The 17451-nt window shown below is 49.2% G+C and overlaps 8 protein-coding genes across 8 annotated transcripts; 4 read left to right on the top strand and 4 right to left on the bottom strand.

The window, feature by feature from the left end:
• Window positions 1-631: 631 nt before the first annotated feature.
• On the top strand, window positions 632-1699 carry TRVA0_031S01354 (slipin family protein; the record flags this gene model as incomplete). Its single annotated transcript, XM_076685993.1, has 1 exon — window positions 632-1699. The coding sequence occupies one exon, from the start codon at window positions 632-634 to the stop codon at window positions 1697-1699; it is 1068 nt and encodes a 355-aa protein (XP_076539808.1).
• A 1714-nt stretch (window positions 1700-3413) lies between these two features.
• On the bottom strand, window positions 3414-5177 carry TRVA0_031S01332 (uncharacterized protein; the record flags this gene model as incomplete). The annotated part of the gene is made up of 1 exon (XM_076685992.1): window positions 3414-5177. The coding sequence occupies one exon, from the start codon at window positions 5175-5177 to the stop codon at window positions 3414-3416; it is 1764 nt and encodes a 587-aa protein (XP_076539807.1).
• Window positions 5178-6362: 1185 nt separating this feature from the next.
• On the top strand, window positions 6363-7544 carry MRP4 (mitochondrial 37S ribosomal protein uS2m MRP4; the record flags this gene model as incomplete). The annotated part of the gene is made up of 1 exon (XM_076685991.1): window positions 6363-7544. One exon carries the CDS (start codon window positions 6363-6365, stop codon window positions 7542-7544), a length of 1182 nt encoding a protein of 393 aa, XP_076539806.1.
• A 368-nt stretch (window positions 7545-7912) lies between these two features.
• LAC1 (ceramide synthase Lac1p) lies at window positions 7913-9163 on the bottom strand (the record flags this gene model as incomplete). The annotated part of the gene is made up of 1 exon (XM_076685990.1): window positions 7913-9163. One exon carries the CDS (start codon window positions 9161-9163, stop codon window positions 7913-7915), a length of 1251 nt encoding a protein of 416 aa, XP_076539805.1.
• An 859-nt stretch (window positions 9164-10022) lies between these two features.
• TRVA0_031S01266 (isocitrate lyase/PEP mutase family protein) lies at window positions 10023-11100 on the bottom strand (the record flags this gene model as incomplete). Its single annotated transcript, XM_076685989.1, has 3 exons — window positions 10023-10423; window positions 10469-10579; window positions 10638-11100. The coding sequence occupies 3 exons, from the start codon at window positions 11098-11100 to the stop codon at window positions 10023-10025; spliced, it is 975 nt and encodes a 324-aa protein (XP_076539804.1).
• Window positions 11101-13335: 2235 nt separating this feature from the next.
• On the top strand, window positions 13336-15217 carry HSE1 (ESCRT-0 subunit protein HSE1; the record flags this gene model as incomplete). Its single annotated transcript, XM_076685988.1, has 2 exons — window positions 13336-13381; window positions 13428-15217. The coding sequence occupies 2 exons, from the start codon at window positions 13336-13338 to the stop codon at window positions 15215-15217; spliced, it is 1836 nt and encodes a 611-aa protein (XP_076539803.1).
• Window positions 15218-16075: 858 nt separating this feature from the next.
• Window positions 16076-16416, top strand: SFT1 (Sft1p; the record flags this gene model as incomplete). The annotated part of the gene is made up of 2 exons (XM_076685987.1): window positions 16076-16114; window positions 16162-16416. 2 exons carry the CDS (start codon window positions 16076-16078, stop codon window positions 16414-16416), a joined length of 294 nt encoding a protein of 97 aa, XP_076539802.1.
• Window positions 16417-16564: 148 nt separating this feature from the next.
• Window positions 16565-17446, bottom strand: CAP1 (Cap1p; the record flags this gene model as incomplete). The annotated part of the gene is made up of 2 exons (XM_076685986.1): window positions 16565-17323; window positions 17399-17446. 2 exons carry the CDS (start codon window positions 17444-17446, stop codon window positions 16565-16567), a joined length of 807 nt encoding a protein of 268 aa, XP_076539801.1.
• Window positions 17447-17451: the final 5 nt, after the last annotated feature.

Below are 17451 nucleotides of genomic sequence, written 5' to 3'. Positions count from 1 at the left end.
GGCTTCGAATGGTACAAGTATCTCCGCGAAGCGGAGCCCCAGGGGGGGGTTTGGGGGGACTGGTCCCCCCATTCGACTAGTAGAGCGTATTCGTGGGCTTCGAGGAGATCTAACGGTCCACATGGATCAGAGAGAGGCTGAAAATGACTCCACATATATCGAAGTCCGAAAAATATGTCGTGCATTGCAGAGTCCGATGACCGTGTCTTCGGCATATGGGGTAGCCGTTAGGCGATCGATCGAGACAATTATCGCAGCTAAAACATGACAAAAAGATAGGGGAGATTCACTGGAAGAAACCACGGAAATTATCCTGTACCGAGAATTGGAGGCAATTGGGTACCTTGGTGTTTATGCTGGTACACGCGTGCGTTAATATTCCTGGTTAATCGCAGGCAATTGGCTCAGCAGAGTCTAATTTCGTATCGCAGGGCTGGACCTTCTCGTATATATGGAGGGGGGTACGTCATGGGTGGTACGCCGCAAGGCTGAGACAGGGTGCGATCATGGCACTGCAGAGGCGCGGCATGCGGAGATCCAAGCAAGGTTTTGGCTCGCTTATTTAAAAGGGGGAAGAACCATTTAAAAGAGAGAGGAAAAGAGCGACAGTAGAATATAATCAAAGGAAAAGATGTCGCATACTGAGGAATACGGGTATACAAATGAAGGAGCTGTCAGTGAGGGTGTCAAAGGGGATAATATCGGAACTTCTTCGCTAGTGTCTGGTGGGATGAAAGGCAAAGCCCCCATGGTGATAGCACCGTTCAATGAGGAAGACCTCCAGCCATCCTACGCTCACCAGCTGCGAGCTCCCAGCACAGGATGGTACGGGTCATTTATGCACGGGCTTGGCGAGTGCATTGGCACCCTGGGAGCCATCCCTTGCTGCTTCTGCTGCCCGAACCCCTACAAGTCGGTGCGACAGGGCGAGGTGGGACTCGTAACGCGATTTGGCAAGTTCTACAAGTCGACCGACCCGGGACTCACCAAGGTGAACCCACTCTCTGAGAAGATGATGCCGGTCGAGATCCGTATGCAGGTAATGGACATCCCACGTCAAACCTGCATGACCAAGGACAACGTCAACATTGAATTGTCGTCCGTCATGTACTACCATATCGTCAAGCCGCACTCGGCCGTGTTCGGAGTTGACGACCTGGGGCGAGCGCTACGCGACCGAACGCAGACGACGCTACGTCAGGTGGTGGGCGCCCGGTCCCTGCAGGACATCATTGAGCGCCGCACCGAGATTGCCCAGTCGATCCGCGAGATCATCGACAACACGGCCGCTTCTTGGGGCACCAAGGTCGAGTCGATCCTCATCAAGGACATCATTCTTAATGACGAGCTGCAGAAGTCGCTTTCCATGGCAGCTCAGTCCAAGCGAATTGGTGAGTCCAAGATCATTACGGCCCGGGCTGAGGTTGAATCCGCCAAGCTTATGCGAAAGGCCGCTGATATCCTTGCGTCTAAAGCAGCAATGCAGATCCGGTACCTCGAGGCAATGCAGCAGATGGCCAAGAGCTCCAACTCCAAAGTCATTTTCATGCCTTCTCAGGGCGCTTTGGAGAACCTGGCCGGAGAAGTCAACAGCTCTAGCTTCCAGGCTGCCACCCACGGCGCAGAGGCTCAGGGAGGCCTCACTGCTAACGAGGAGGAAAACCAGATCGCCTCCAATATCGCCTACCAGGAAATCTAACGAATCCAACCCGTCGCTTATGAGTATGTATGCTAATTAATATTTTGGACTAGTGTTTCTTGGGGGGACCAGTCCCCCCAAACCCCCCTGGGGCTCCGCTACGCGGAGTTATTGTAGCAATTGATCTCCGCGGAGATGGTGAATATATCAATACGTTTTGATCTGTAGGCACTAATGTTCTTAGGCTAGCAGAGGTTAGCCCGAAATTTAGATATTTTCGGGCCAAGGAGCGGATAATTTCATCCACATGTCGTTACATTGCAATGTCTTTGCTACGGGTACTATTAGTCCGTAGTTTGGCTGGTACTGTTGTCAATAGGCTGTCACATCGGCATTACCGGTAATGAATTTATTCTAGATGTTCTATACCGGCTCTTTTATCAGTGTAATTTGACTGTCAATCCTCGAATGTCGTGCCGCGAATCTGTTGATTGGCTGTTACAACGCTGCTGGAATTCCGTTACAATGCTGTTGGGAGTTACCGCATTGGTAACATTTGTTGGGACATTCTGGTTACGCTGTAACAAACGGTTCCATCGGGGGAGGCAGCATTAGGCATTACCAAGCTAATGAATATGCATCTAACTTCTTATGCACTTCATGCATATATACCAGGGTCAGTTCATGACACACCGGCTGTGATATCTCGGGCGAAATTTACAGGTGAAGATTCCCCCTGGCAAGTTCCCTTCTCTCTTCGTGGCCTTCAGGGTCACCAAGGCGATTTTGGTGTTCTTTTACACAATCCATAGGAGCGTTTACAGCTTTAGAAAGTTTTGAAATAACACCAGTTGACCTGTGCTATCATTTATTTTGATCTATTTTGAATATGGGTATTACCATGTACTGTACGAAGGATTCAGGTGGATATTTTAAACTGGAACGTCTTATGAATTGACTGTCTGGAGTTTATGATCAGAAATTTGCGTATTTTGTATGCAATTGATCGAACCATTAGCGGCAAGGTTACCGGTAATACCACAATACTTAAGCCTTCATAAGTCGGCGAATCTAGTATTGGTGCTACAACAGTTGAACGACATAAAACTACAGGTGAAACTTACGAATTAAATTTGCAATGTCTCTTTTCCTGAAACCAGTATATCTCCGACAATGAAATTGTTGAGAGAGGGGCATTTTCTGATCCTCAATTGACGAGTATCCAATTTCTAAGACGCAAATATAGCACAACTGGGAAATGGAAGCGGGAAGGGTGTTCAATTGATAACAGAAGTTTTGTCGGGGAGGGGCTTTCGTGTACTACGGACGGTAGTCCAACGATTGCTAAAAAATTTTACTCATCCTTCATCTCCAATACTGAAATTAGATATAATAGGTAGAGAAGGAATACTGATTACAGATTACAGAAGTTCAGCAAGCTAGAATGGGATGAAATGGCGGCCTTATTGGGTCTATCTATGGGCTCCTCCGGTGCAGCCATTGCCCTGATACTGGGGCACTCGTAACGCCTAGTTACGGGACGTTTGTGGGGGTTTGTTACAGTATCACGAAAGCTTTTGTCACGTTGTTATCACCCAAGATAGCGGGGGTCTGGGGGCTGGCCCCCAGCTACGGGAGCTCGAGGGCTGGCCCTCGAATACATACCACCGCTGGGACGGGTCTTTCCTATGACTGACTACTTCAGCAGAAGGACCAGCTACAGAATAGAAAATAATAAAGACAATTGATTTCATAGCTCATAACAGAATAGTAACTAGGATAGCAATTCGGGTGGAGTGTTAGTGTGTAGTTTTATAGCCACAGTAAAGACACCCCAGTCGTTGGAGATGCGCGCTCTAGCAAACTTATGGCTGTATCTTCGCCAGCCGCTATTCGCACAACGCGATTTATACTCGCGCCAATGGTTTTGAATAAGCTTTAATTCAACCCCCGTGTGCGACTTGTACCACGCGTACCGAGCACCTTTCTGGATCATTTCACGTGCCTGATCAATATCCTCACGCTTGTGCATTGGCGAACCGGTAAAGAAACACTTGGACAGCCCGATGATCCTCACCTCGTCGTCATCGTCATTGATAAGGAAATTCTGCGGACGAATGTCGCCGTGAACAATGTCAAAGGAATGTAGCCGTGTTAGCGCCGTCATAATCTTGTTGGCAATGCCTGGGCGGCCAACATCCTCAAGCGTCATATTGCGGCCCTCGCGCGAAATGGCCAAGACCGACAGTGCACCCCACACAGTTCCGTAGCACAGACACTGAGGGATAACGACTCCTTGGATCTCTTGTAATCGCGAGTAAAGCTCACCCTCCCACTGTAGCGACGAGTCATCAGAGTTTTTGGAAATGTCCTGGCACTTAATTATAGCGTTGAGCGGCTCCCTCTCGCCGTCGCTCGGCTCGGAACCCGAAGTGTACGGATCATCGCTCTCCTCGGGTTTCTCGGGCTTGTCAAAGGCCAATCGCTCGTCTTGCTGCTTTGGAGTGCGTCTATACTGGCCCATGGTGATGAGGACATTGTCTCTACGCTTGAGCAGGGATCCCATCTGCTCGTAATCTGTACCGAAGCAGATCTGTCCGCCTCTAAACTCTCTCGACTTGGGCGCGACTGGCAGAAATCGGCTGCGCATGCGCAGAGAAGGGCTCAACGACTTGTACCCGGAGCAGTAGAGTGCCATTGCGACCAATGCGCCAATTGTCGTGTGGGACTCCTGCTGGTCAAACGAATACACGCCCGAAACTAAAAGCTCATTGCCCACGACACGTACAAACCGCGTATGCTGGTACGTAGTCACGACGCCAAACTCCGTGTTGTTGAAAACCATGTAGGCATACATGCGCTCAAAGTAGCGTCGTGTCACCTCGCTGCGCGAAACAACGTGTCTAAACACTTGCGAGTCGTTGCCCAGCTCAGGCCAGTCCCAGGGAGATTCAACCTCTACAATAAATAGCGGCGTATTGTTCTTTGTAAAGTAGAAATCAAAGTCGCCGACGCTGGCGCGACTCGTCTTGGAATCCTCGCCAAATCGATACTCGTCGGCCAGCTTGACTCCTGGAAGGTCCAGCACAGTAGACGTGACGGAGAATACGAGCTCAGAGAGCACTTCGTGCACGTCCATTTCCCCCGAGATGGGCACAGAGTAGTCTGGCGGAATCACATTCTTAAACTCATGCTGCCACAGGTCTTCGTCGAGCGTTTCAAGAATCGACGTGACCCACGGCTCGAAGTCGGTCCACTTGCGAATTGATTTGAGGTCGCTTTTCAGGTACGAGGGCTCAGCGGGCCCTTGAGCGGCCCTGAACAGATCTAGCGGCACGGGGAGCTCAAAGTTCCGTCTTGGGGTCGCTGGAGTCGACTTTCCGCTGACAGAAGGCGTTTGATACAGCGTCGCCATTGGTAATTCAGACGAAACAACGCTTGATGAAGCACTTGGAGAAATAGTGCCTGAAGTACAACCACTAGAAGTCGTAATTGATGCCGTAGCAGACACTGCTGGATGTATAATTGTCGTAGTCATGTTCGATTTCAGTAATAGAATACCTGGAAAAGGTCTTCGACGTCGTCATTTTTGGATAAATTTCGATAACAATTAGAATAAACGGATATCTCCAAACCAGAGAAATAAACGGGGCAAAGCAACCAGGGCTTTTAGTAGCAAGAACCAATCACCTGCATTTTTCAACCTTCTTTCTCTCCGCAAATAAATAAAAAATTCAAATATCAAAAAAAAAAAGCCAGAGCCCAACAGCAAAAGGGTATTACTACACGCTCTCTCTGCTTCGTCTAACCAGTAAGTGATGTATGTGTGGAGTTACAGTTGTGTGATCTTATAGCGGTGACTCTATAGTAGCTGGCTGCTGCACCGAAACCGGCTATGTATACCTTGTCTATGAAATTCCAAAAATCTCCACAACTCTGCACAGAGTGTACTACCCGAATGAAAAAATAGTTGGAAAGTAGAAGTCAAAAAAAAACAACAACTGGCAAGCTTTTTAAAGTCGGCTAGTTTGTAATGGAACCTTTTTCTCCCGAGAACCCACAAAAACTCTCTGTTTCGGGCCGTTCTTGTCCCTTTGTACCCGACGCTCCGCATCCAGCGGAACCGACTCCGCGGCGCCGCACGCGGCTCACCACCCAGCCGCTCCAAAGCCTCGCAGAACCTTTCTAAAGAGTAGCTACGTTGTAGCACTCTAATGTAGGGTAATAGTAGGGTGTGTGTTTATTCGAGGGCCAGCCCTCGAGCTCCCGTGGCTCCGCTTCGCGGAGATTTTCTACTATCCCTCCGCGAAGTGGAGCCACGGGGAGTTTGAGGGGCTGGCCCCTCAATGACCGCTAGCCGAAAGAAAAGTCAAGAGCCTACTAGCACTTCCAGTACAATAAGTAATTGATGTCAGGTTATTTCGAGGGCCAGCCCTCGAGCTCCCGTAGCTCCGCTTCGCGGAGGGATAGCAGAAAATCTCCGCGAAGCGGAGCCCACGGGGAGTTTGAGGGGCTGGCCCCTCAATGACCATTACATAGTAAAACGTTACAGAAGTGCAATTGGACCCCGATCTCCCATGCTGTATATTGCTAGTTGGACTTCGTCGGCGGAGAGAGTGGAATGTCGGAGGGTTTCCTCCCAACCAGTTCCGACGACAAAAAATTTCGACCGGCGAAGTGAAAAATTCACCTTGCAAAGGGACTAAAATTTTCAGGTTAAACCATGATCTCGAGAGTTGCGGTGAGATCTGTCCGGTCCGTGGCCACGCGGATGCCGGCGCGTTATCTGTCGTCCGAGGCACCGTCCAATGCATTCGACCAGCTGCAGTCCAAGCCTGTCGAGGAGCTTGTCAAGGGAGTAGATCTGTCCCCAGAGGTCGAGGCTCGGCTGAATAAGGAGTTCCAGGAGGCTCTGCGGGACTTCGCCATCGAGCCGGACCTGTCGCACGACATTTTCAAGCTGGCGGAGCGGACTTCGGCCCAGGGACCGCGCAGCGTGGCTGCTCCAAAGCCGGGTGTAGACGCTACGGGAAACGTCATGGGCCACAATCTGTACCCAAACGTGCGACGGACGAGCCCACAGGAACCATACTCGCAGCAGGAGCTGTTCCTGCGACAGCGGTTCCACTCGCGGAACTCTGACCGGCTCGGTGCCAAGCTGGAGAACGTATACCAGCCACATAAAGACACTCTGCAGCCTCCCACCATCCGGGAGACGTCGATTTCGACGCTAATTGCGGCAGGCGCCCACCTGGGTCACGCGACAGGCCTTTTCAGGCCGTCGACCCAGCCATTTATCTATGGCGAGCGGGATGGCATTCACATCATTGATCTCGATCAGACTCTCATCTACCTGCGAAGAGCATCTAAAGTCGTAGAGGGCATTGCCGAGAAGGGAGGCCTTATTGTGTTTGTTGGCACGCGGCCGGGCCAGCAGCGAGCTCTGCAGGTGGCTGCTAACCGGGCTGGTGGCTACTACGTGCACTCTCGATGGGTCCCGGGCACTTTGTCCAATGCCACCCAGATTTCCAGTGAGTGGCAGAGAATGGAGGTAGATATGGGCGACAACCCAACTGGGCGAGAGCTTTCTCCAAATCTGCAGAAGACCCTAGTCAAGCCGGACTTGGTGGTGGTGCTTAACCCGGTGGAGAACCGAAACTGTCTTCGGGAGTGCGTTGCTGCCAAGGTGCCCACCATTGGTATCATTGACACTGATTCGGAGCCATCGCTGGTCAGTTACCCAATTCCCGCTAACGACGACTCGCTGCGAGCCACCGATCTCCTTTTGGGCGTGCTCTCGCGGTCGGCTGAGAAGGGCCGACTTGCCCGACTGCACAAGTTCAAGCACCACCAGACTTCTATGGCTGAGAAGGAGTCTGGCGACGCATTCAACCAGCACCTGTAAATAACACCCACCCCGCTCTAATGATTTAGCATATATATAGTGTATATGTTTGTGTATATATACGTTTTATCCGTGTAATAGTCCTCCGCGAAGCGGAGCTACGGGGGTTTGGGGGCTGGCCCTTAAGTCAATTGAAGCTATAGAGTGTTCATGGGGGGGACCAGTCCCTCCAAACCCCCCCCCTGGGGCTCCGCTACGCGGAGATGTTCGAAAGAGATGAAAAGTTACATTAATTGGGTCTATATTAAAGAGCTGGTTAATTTTATAGATTTCGTGAATAGGTAGTATTACATGGATATATTATACAGCTCCCTGAGAGCAGGTGATTCGTTCAACAACCTCGTCATTCATTTTTTGTTTCTTGTCGCTTATTTCTCCTTTTTCTTCTCATCTACAGGACTGCTCTCAGGCGAGTAGTCCTCGTCATCATCTTCTTCGTCATCACTTCGTTCGTCCTTCTGGATGTTGTGGAACACATACCGGTATGCAATCCGCAGAATCAGGAAGAGCCAGTACAGGTTGACCAGCTGGAGCGCCAGAAGCAGCGCAAACGTAATGTACTGCGAAATCCAGCACTTATACTGCTGAGTCTCCCAGTTGAGCTCGAAATCACCCACCGTCGCAAACTCGGTGAGAATCGAGTACAGCACCTTGATATTCAGGTAATGCCGGGTGTAAATCCACGCCCCCATAAAGAAGATGAAGAATGGCCCCGTGATCGCCGAATCAAGGTAATTGAGCACCTTGGAGGTGGCCAGGAAAACATCACTGATATCCATAGTAATGTAGATGCCCAGGCCCATCCACGTGAAATGGAATCTATACGAGAGGAAAATGAGCGCCATGGTCACTACGTGGTGGAACACCAGCTCCTTGAAGTCCTTTCGCGGCTTCTCTACCTGCAGCATAAGAATGACCGACTGCTGAGCCCAGAACGACGCCTGGAGCAGGTAGAACAGCTTAAACAGAGCTTCATGAGTCTTGTGCGGGAAATGCTCGTACATAGGAACCGTCTCAAAAAACCACAGCGGCGAGTGGTACATGATGTACAGCCCAAACGATCCCGACAGACTATAGTAGATAATTGAGTAGCTCTGCTCCATGAACCGGTTCATCTTGGACTTCTTAAGACCGCAATTTCGCGCAATTGGCCGCAGAATCATTTGCATGCAAAATTCCCGGAAGAACGTGAAGAAGATCATGTGGAACGCTACAAATGCAAAGTCCTTCTTGCCCTTGCCGTAGTGCACCGGATCAGTGCCCTCAATTCGGTATGACAGGCACAAGAACCGGTGAAGCAGCGTATTCTCGGATCGGTCCGTCATGAGGAAGAACCATCCGTACACTGCTGCCATGACCAGCAGCGGGGTCATCCAGGTGTTTCGGTACGTCAGTTCCTGGTACGACAACCGCAGGCGTCTCAGCCCGGACGCCTTGGGCTCTCCAGTAGGAACAACCTTGAGCTTGCCGGACGGAGACTTCACGGTCCGCGCTCCGCTCAAAGCCCGCTGGCGGCTTCGGCTCGCCCTGGCCTGTTCAGCCGTATGACGAGTCGAGAGTCCGGCTCCCGAGGTGTCGCCTAGGCCAATATCGCCTACTTGTGAGGGCCGTCGCGCCATTTATCTCTCAAGTTTCACAAAAAGCCGTCGATAGGCAAAACACAAAAAAACAAAAATATTGTCGGGGGAACACAGAGCAACGCTCCTATAAAGGGGTAAAATGGAGGAAAAGGGGAAATAAAACTTCGTTTGGATCCACCCAGGGTAAAACTCATTGCACCGCCGCATTGTCACGTGACCGCGGCGACCGAAAATTGTCTTCTCCGGGGGTGAACGATTTCGGGCTCTCTTTTGCCTGGGCAATACGGTGGTTGGGGCAATGACCGGGGAATGAGCAGTTGTATGCTTGGGGAACTGTTTAATGGTAGTATGGGAAGAATTGTGAGGGAGGGATTGGGGATGGTGAGATGAAAGGGACTTTTTATTTTACGGGGATTAAATTCAGGGGTAATGCCATATGTATCCGGCAGTTTGGATCCGAAGAGTTTAAGTAGTTGACAGTTCACTGCGCTAGTGACTAGCTGTGTAGGAATTGATGGCAATTGCTGTTACCGTATCGATAGAAACGCAGATATGCGTTGGATTTATATATTTCCAACTTTGAGGCTGCCGGGAATTCAGCTACCTCGAATTTTTGATTAAATCTTTCAGTGTTTGCCCGTGGAAGCCGATTGGTCAGAATATGCCATCTCTTGATATTCACTAACGTTAGTAACCCGGATTAGCTAAACTGTGTAGTTATACCAGATGTGTATGGAAACTTTGGTCTGTTCATGGGATACTTGCATTGGTTTCCATAATGGCAGATGATAACTAATAACCACTACGGTGATCACTGAAAATTTCAAATATCATAATGCATTAAATAGAACAATCCGAGATTATAATACAGTATCGTTATTGACATATGAAAGGCCAGTTATGGCTTCGACAGCCGGTTTTCAATATCCCAATGCTTCTCAAATCCAACCTCCTCACAAACCTCACTGAACGGCAAAATCATGTTTGGCGATCCCGTAGTGTAAGTCTTCTTCAAGTCCTCAAGAGCCTCCCGGGTGGCCTTGGTTCTAGCGGAAACAAGAGTAATCGGGTAGAATGCAGCACTGAAGCCAAGGGCGGCAAGGTCAACAGCGGACAGATTCTCAGTCTTGCCGCCCTCAATGATATTGGCAATCATGTTATTGTCGACATCCTTGCAGGCCCGCTCCATCGTAGCACGGTCTGGCATGGCTTCAATGAACACGGCATCGGCGCCTAGTCGGGTGAACTCCTTGGCTCGGGCGAGAGCCTCTTCATAGCCGAGAATCAATGCATCAGTTCCTAAGCAATTAGTTTACCTCATTTTTTAGAGAGTGGTGGACTTACGGGCAAGAATGAAAATATCTTTGCCTTCATCTCGTGCGGCGCATGCGGCTCGAACACGAGCAAAAGCCTCTTCACGGTCAACGACCTCCTTTCCACGGGTGTGGCCACACTCTAGAAACAATTGTTAGCTAGCTCAACAATAAAACTCTCAAACCACAGGAAAACATACTCTTTGGCCACTTCTGGTCCTCGATCATGACTCCGCCCGCACCGGCGTTGGCGAAGCCCTGGACAGTTCGGTACACGCTCGCAATGCCGCCATAACCAGTATCACCGTCAACAAGAATTGGAAGGTCTACCTGATTACCCGCTTCTAGGATTCGCTGTACCACATCTTGGTAAGCAATGTAGCCGGCATCCGGATAACCCATGCTAGCTGCCATGGAATAGCCAGAAAGAAACACGAATGGAAACCCGGCTTCAGCGATCTGTCGGCTCGAGAACCCATCATAGGCACAGGCAACAGCAGCAATCTTGGAAGGGTCGTTTCGAGCCTCGATCATGATGGTTCGAAGCCGGGAAGCCATCACGGTCGGGATCCGGCCCTTTGAGTTGCGGTAAGTGACCACAGCGTCATTGCCCTTTCGGCTGTACTCAATCGCAGGTTCAGTAAACTTGAATGGATATGACATTGGTGCTTTTTCTTGGTTAGAATCTTGACTTTTAATCTGTTGTATGGTCGTTTAACCTATCTTAAATAGTGTGGAGAGAGCCGATATCGGACCCTCAGCCGCACAATCGGCGAAGCGTCGATCTCGGGTATAGGAGGAGTTATACTTTCGGAGTTCGTAATATGAATTGAGATGCAACCAATTGTTGGATTATGAATTATTTATCAAGAAAGAGGGGAGTTTAATAAGTAAGTTCCGGTTGTCCATTGATGCTCCTTTAGTTCGCAGTAGTTGCAGTCGTGATCATGGCTCCACTGAAAGATCAGTATAAACCAAAAACACGAGCAATTGGCATGGCGGAGGTCCAACTTTGCTAAGTGTAGTAGTAATAATGCACACTGTTCAATTACTACCAGGCCATTAGAGTTACTTGTACTACAAGAGAAGGGGGAGGTAATCGAAGTCGGCATAGATCAAACCTGCCGCATAATATGCAGCATCATGTAAGCAAGCAGTTGAATACCTGAGGCTTCGGACGAGTATTCAGCCGTTCGGAGTACATCCCCCGGCCTCCGTGCATTGAGCGATACAGCCAGCGATATCGGCTTATTTTCATTTCAACTACCGATAATATATATGTACCCCGCTAATTTCACCAGGACCTTGGTACTGATAGTACCTCCGAGAGACCTCCGTGGTTTATACCTGTGCGGAGTGTAATTGCTTTATTAGATAACAGTACCAGGTAGAAGTCAGTAGAAGCTTGGTTCGTCAATTGGGTAGCTAGTCTAGTAGGGGTGTTGCAAAATCCGGAACTATCCAAAAGCTGCTGAAATGTCGCGGTAGCCTTGGACCTTTTGCCATCTGCTGTAAGTGAATACCATGATATCTCTTCATCTGCAGGTAGCTTCAAAGTATTGGATGATAGGGGACCTTGCGGGTAGCTATTTTCTTAAGCAATCCGCCCAAATAATAATCTTGCTTAAACTGCGTTGCTTAATGCGAAGGAGGACTAATTGAACTACATGAGGCTTATATGATGATATAGCAATTTCCAAATAAAGGTACACAGGGTCGATTCCTCATCGATAGTCCGCTAATAGCACAACTTCGTTGACGTAAACTGTCCAGTAACAAGTAGATCTAGGTTTTGTTGTGGCTGTAATGTTAGTTAGTTGAACCGACGCTAGTCGGTCGGGGCCTGTTATGGGCTGATATTCGAATGACAAGAGGCAAGCTTTCGTGGTATATTTGGTCTACTTGCGTTTCCACTTAGATGCCTGTAAATGAGTAACACAAGCTAATGAGGAATACGTTGCTGAATAAAATACTTTGAATAATATTTGGGAGATGCAATTGCAAGCTGCGATGTTTTCACTTGCAGTACGGTAATTAGATTATACGTTTAATTTATCTTTCGATTTCAATTGTCAGGCGCAGTACAGCGAAACTGAGTTGTCAATAGTTGGCGAACATTATTTTGATCTGTTTTTTTCCGGCACAAACGATTTTATTTAGCACCTACCAGTGAATTTATCATTTAATGTTACCAAGGTAAGTGCTACGAGGGAAAAATTAGTCAATTATGCTTGCAATTGTTTTCTATAAATTTTTCATCTGCTTATGATGGACTGAAGACTGTACTTTTAATATAATCTTCATGTGACAAATTCACTATCATATCAATTGGTAAATGGAGTTTCTGGTTCTTATACAGGTAATAGCGTACCCTATACCGGTAATCCAAAGGTGAAGGATAAGCGGATTGGTAGGTACTTTAATGTGACAAGAATACTAGCACAGATTTCATTATTTCTTCATCTGTGTACACTCTAAACCATTGCTAAATTTTATTCGTCACAATAGTTACAATAGCGCACAGTAGACTGGTGTACCGGTATTTCTATCAAGTGGTATCGGTAATGCATGTTGGTATATATATTGACCAAGCGTTCGTACATCCGAATCCTGCTATTGTCACTGCACGCCTCTTACCTAAAATTAATTGTCTTTGAATATTTCAAATCTCACATCATCTGTAACGGATAATGAACTAATTATCGAAATACGAGGCAATGGTGGGCAATTCCTTGGAAACCGATGGCTGTGCATGCATATGGGATGGGAGTCGGCCCCCTGGCAACGCCACACAGCCTTACACTACACCTCCGTTTCACAGCTCAACACCCTTTTGCCTCCACAGATTATACCTTCAGTCCTATAAATATCCGTGTAGAACAGCGAAAACGAGAATAAATGTTCAAGTCAGCGGCTCCTCCGAATCCATTAGAGCCTGTAATTGGTAAGTTTACACAATATATCGTGTACGGGGCTAACCATTTTACCAGTCAAGGCGACAAACTCAGAACTGACGGCAGAAAACTGGGAATATATCCTGGATGTATGCGACAAAGTCAATGAAGACCCTGAAGATGGGGCCAAGAACGCTGCTAGCGCTGTGAAGAGTCGGCTTGAGATGGAGAATGCCAATGTGCAGCTGTACTCCCTGACACTAGTGCTCTCGCTGGCCCAGAACTGTGGGTCCAAGATGCAAAGAGAACTGGCGACCAAGAGCTTCACGGGCCAGTTGCTGAAGATGGCGAAAAGCCGCCATGTCCATCAGGCGGTCAAGGCTAAAATTGTAGAGCTGATGGAAACTCTGTCTAAGGAATTCCACTACGATCCATCCTTGCGGGTAATGGAGGACGCGTACAACACTTTGAAGAGGGAGAATCCGTCGCTCCATGCTCCAGAGAAGCCGCAGAAGAAACAACTCACTGAAGCTGACAGAGAGAGGGAGGAAGAGGAGCTACAGATGGTTCTGGCGCTCTCCCTTTCCGAAGCTCAGAGCTCTGGAGCAGCCGTTCCCAAGCCTATAGAAAAGGACACTCCTCCGGTGTCTCACGGGAGCCAATTTCAGTCGTCGTACGAAGAGCAGAAGGCTCAGCCCAAGCCCAAGCCCAAGACTGCTGCGGCAATCACTAGGGTGAGGGCGCTGTATGATCTGAATTCCACAGAAGAGGGTGAGCTGTCTTTCAGAAAGGGAGACGTTATCCATGTAATTGAGAGTGTTTACAAGGACTGGTGGCGGGGCACGCTCAGAGGGCAGATTGGTATCTTCCCACTGAACTACGTCTCTCCGCTTCAGGATCCCACTCCAGAGGAGCTGGCCCGTGAGGCTCGGGACGAATTGAATGTGTTTGCCCAGTCGCGGAACATTGAGAAGCTTCTGGCTGTACTGAGCTCTGCTGAAGGCCAGGATGGACTGCGAATTGCTGAAAACGAGCAGCTGCAGAACTTGTATCATTCGACTTTGGCTGTTCGTCCCAAGCTTGTCAAGCTCATTGATAAGTACTCTCAGAAGAAGGACGATCTGATCCAGTTGAATGATAAGTTCATTAGTGCGCGGAGGATTTACGACGATTTGATGGAGAACTCTTTAGCCCAGTACCGGGTGGATTCCTCGTCTTCGTCGCATAGTCGAATCCCCATGCCTTCTCAGCCGCCATATCCAGTAGGCGATCAGCCACAACAACAATACCAGCAATACCAGCAGCCTCCACAACAGCAACCGCAGTACCAGCATCAACAGCCACAGCAATCAGCTCCGCAGTACCAATCTCCGCAGCCACAGCAGCCAACTCAACAGTATCAGGCTCCACAGCCACAGCAGTACCAGAATTACCAGCAGGCTCCACAGCAGCATAACCAGCCAATTCGTCATCAGCACTCTGGTGGCTCTGGCTACGGATATCCTCAGCCACAGCAGCAGCAGCAGCAGCAGCAGCAGCAGCAGCAACAGCATACTGGTATCCCACAGTCTCCACCAGCTCAGTCTCAATCACCTGTCCATTCGGCACACTCGTATCCTTCCCAGGCAGCTCCTATGCAGAGCCCACCGCCATCAGCCCCGGCGGTAGCTGGAAGCAACAATCCGTATCTTCCGCAGAACGCTCAACTGTACAACCAATCCAATTACGACCCATACGCCTATCAGGACAGTAATAACACTGCCGCACCGGATAATGGCTACGCTCCACCAAAGCGACATGACAGTTATATGCATGACCAGCAGCAGCCTTCTGCTCCTCCGGCGCCTACCTCGGCCCCGCCGGCCCCTCCAGGCGTCCAATACTAAGTATGTGCGATATAAGCGTTATGATAATGAGAATTTTTGGTTATTCTTTATGCACTCGAATAGGACTAAACACAAGACCTATGAGTGATTGATAATTGACCGACGAACGAGAAAGGGTTGCCCACTTCACACCGCCACGGGACTTATTCTTGCCTTCATAAGGTCGATCCTGGGTTTTGCGACTATTTCGATCGGCACTTACGCGCTATATGTCCTTTTTGCCGCATTAATAGCACTTAGGTGCGTTCGATGAGCACCTGAATTGGGAGACTCTCGTGCAAAACGGCATAAACCTCATATACTCGCGCATGGTGTAAGGGGGAGCAGATGGACACGCTCCAAGAAGTGGGCTCGTAGTGCCACGCCAGTAAAACCGGGTACGAGTAGAGCCTCATTGGCGAATTTGTGCACAAATGTTTTCAAATTGGTTAGGAGACCAGCAGTTCATCTTCGACAGTCATTGCACGGCCAATCTGCCCTGGTCGGGCGCTGGAAACGATAGCGGTCTTGGGTTTCTTGCTGTAGAAGGCCCCTGGGCTCCACTCATCCTGTTCATGGTTACGGCGAGAAAGTGCCTGTAGCCACAGATCCGAAGCATCTGTTTCGAGTTTAATTTCGCCAATGTGGCTGGCTTGTGTCTGGCGGTCGGTGAACGGTTGATCTTGAAATAATTGACTATTTAATGATTGATCTCGGAATAATTGACTATTTGATGATTGATCTCGGAATATAAATACGAATTAGAACAGATCAGTAAACCCCGTTGAGCCGTACTATACAGGAACGGTAGCGTGGCGGCGTGTCCCAAAACCTCCCCCGGACATCACCAGAATCCAACTTATCGGCCCTCCAGGAACGATGTCGCATAGTACTCAGGCATACCAGCAAGAGGAGCAAGTATGTAAGCAAAAAATGCACTTATCTGATCCGACTAACCTGTGTAGAATGAATCGCGGTTGAACGACCTGGCATCGAAGATCACGGCACTGCGAAATGTCACCAACGACATTCATGCCCACGCCTCGGACTACAGTCTGATTGATTCGACGGCAGATACAATGTCCAATATGCTGAGCTCTGTAAAGACAACCTCGGCAAGGCTCACTCGGAGCGTGCGGGCCGGTCACCCGGTCTTCAAGACTGTCGGCCTTGCATTGCTCCTCTTCTTCCTGATGTATACGATTGTCAAGCTGTTTTAGCTGGCAAACAGGCCTAACTAATGAAAGATACGTAACTCTGTTGTACTAATGAAAAAAGTATTTGTTGAAAGATTTGTTATGCGATACATGCTCCACTACCGAATATTCAAAGAATACTTCGTTAATGCAGCTAGGACAAATGAAAGATCTAATCAGCTTTGTTGCCTCGAATCTCTCGTCCAACTCGGTAATTACCTGTAGGCTTGTCCCAGTTCATCTTCGACCGGGTTACCGGCAGCTGACGTCGCAGACTCTTGAACGGACCCTCGTTAAGTCCAATAAAGGTCTTGTTGATCTGCTGCTGGAAATTCGATTCTGCCTTAGAGATACCCAGGACGACTTCGGTCGCATCGCTGGCGTCAGACACCGAAAACTCCACGTCGTTTCCCGTCTTAAGCCGGACGTTTCCATCCTCGTAGTAATGCACATCCACGTCAATTCGCCCCTTGATCACACTACTGCTGGTGTCTACAATGTAATGGGACCGCCACCGCCCGTTCCAAAAGTTCGTCGGGTTATACTTGCTGTCTACGAGAACCACAGCAATGCCTGACCCTTTAGCGTTGGGGAACACCCCCAACGCAGACTCGCCAGGGTAATGCTCTGCCTGGTACTTGCCCAATTGCCTCTCCAGGGCGTCCAAATCATAGCTCTCGGCGATATCCTGCGTTTCCCCGGTCGCAGAAGCCTTATTTGTCGAGTGGTTGTACTCAAAGACCTTGCCCTGGCCCGTGTAAAACCGCGTTTCGCTGACCTGGTTGAACGGGCTGACGACGGTCTTCTTGCCTCCGACCACCGCAGTCGAGAATTGGTCTACGTTGTACTTGGCAATGCTACTCTCCAGCCCGCTAATCAGCTGCTGGTTCCCTTCGACAAGGGCTTCAATGTCACTCTTGACCTCTGCCAACTACAAATATTAGCAACCTCCACTACACATCGTTTTACAATCCGCGCTACAAACGATACACGAAAAAAAACATACCTCACCCGCTGGAGCATCAGCAATAAATTTGTTCAGAGACTCTGACATGGCTT

Source organism: Trichomonascus vanleenenianus (assembly GCF_965637985.1).
Source record: "Trichomonascus vanleenenianus strain CLIB 3782 genome assembly, contig: TRVA0_031S, whole genome shotgun sequence".
In the NCBI taxonomy this organism is placed as follows: domain Eukaryota; kingdom Fungi; phylum Ascomycota; class Dipodascomycetes; order Dipodascales; family Trichomonascaceae; genus Blastobotrys; species Blastobotrys vanleenenianus.
This window is presented reverse-complemented; position numbering and strand designations above follow the sequence as displayed.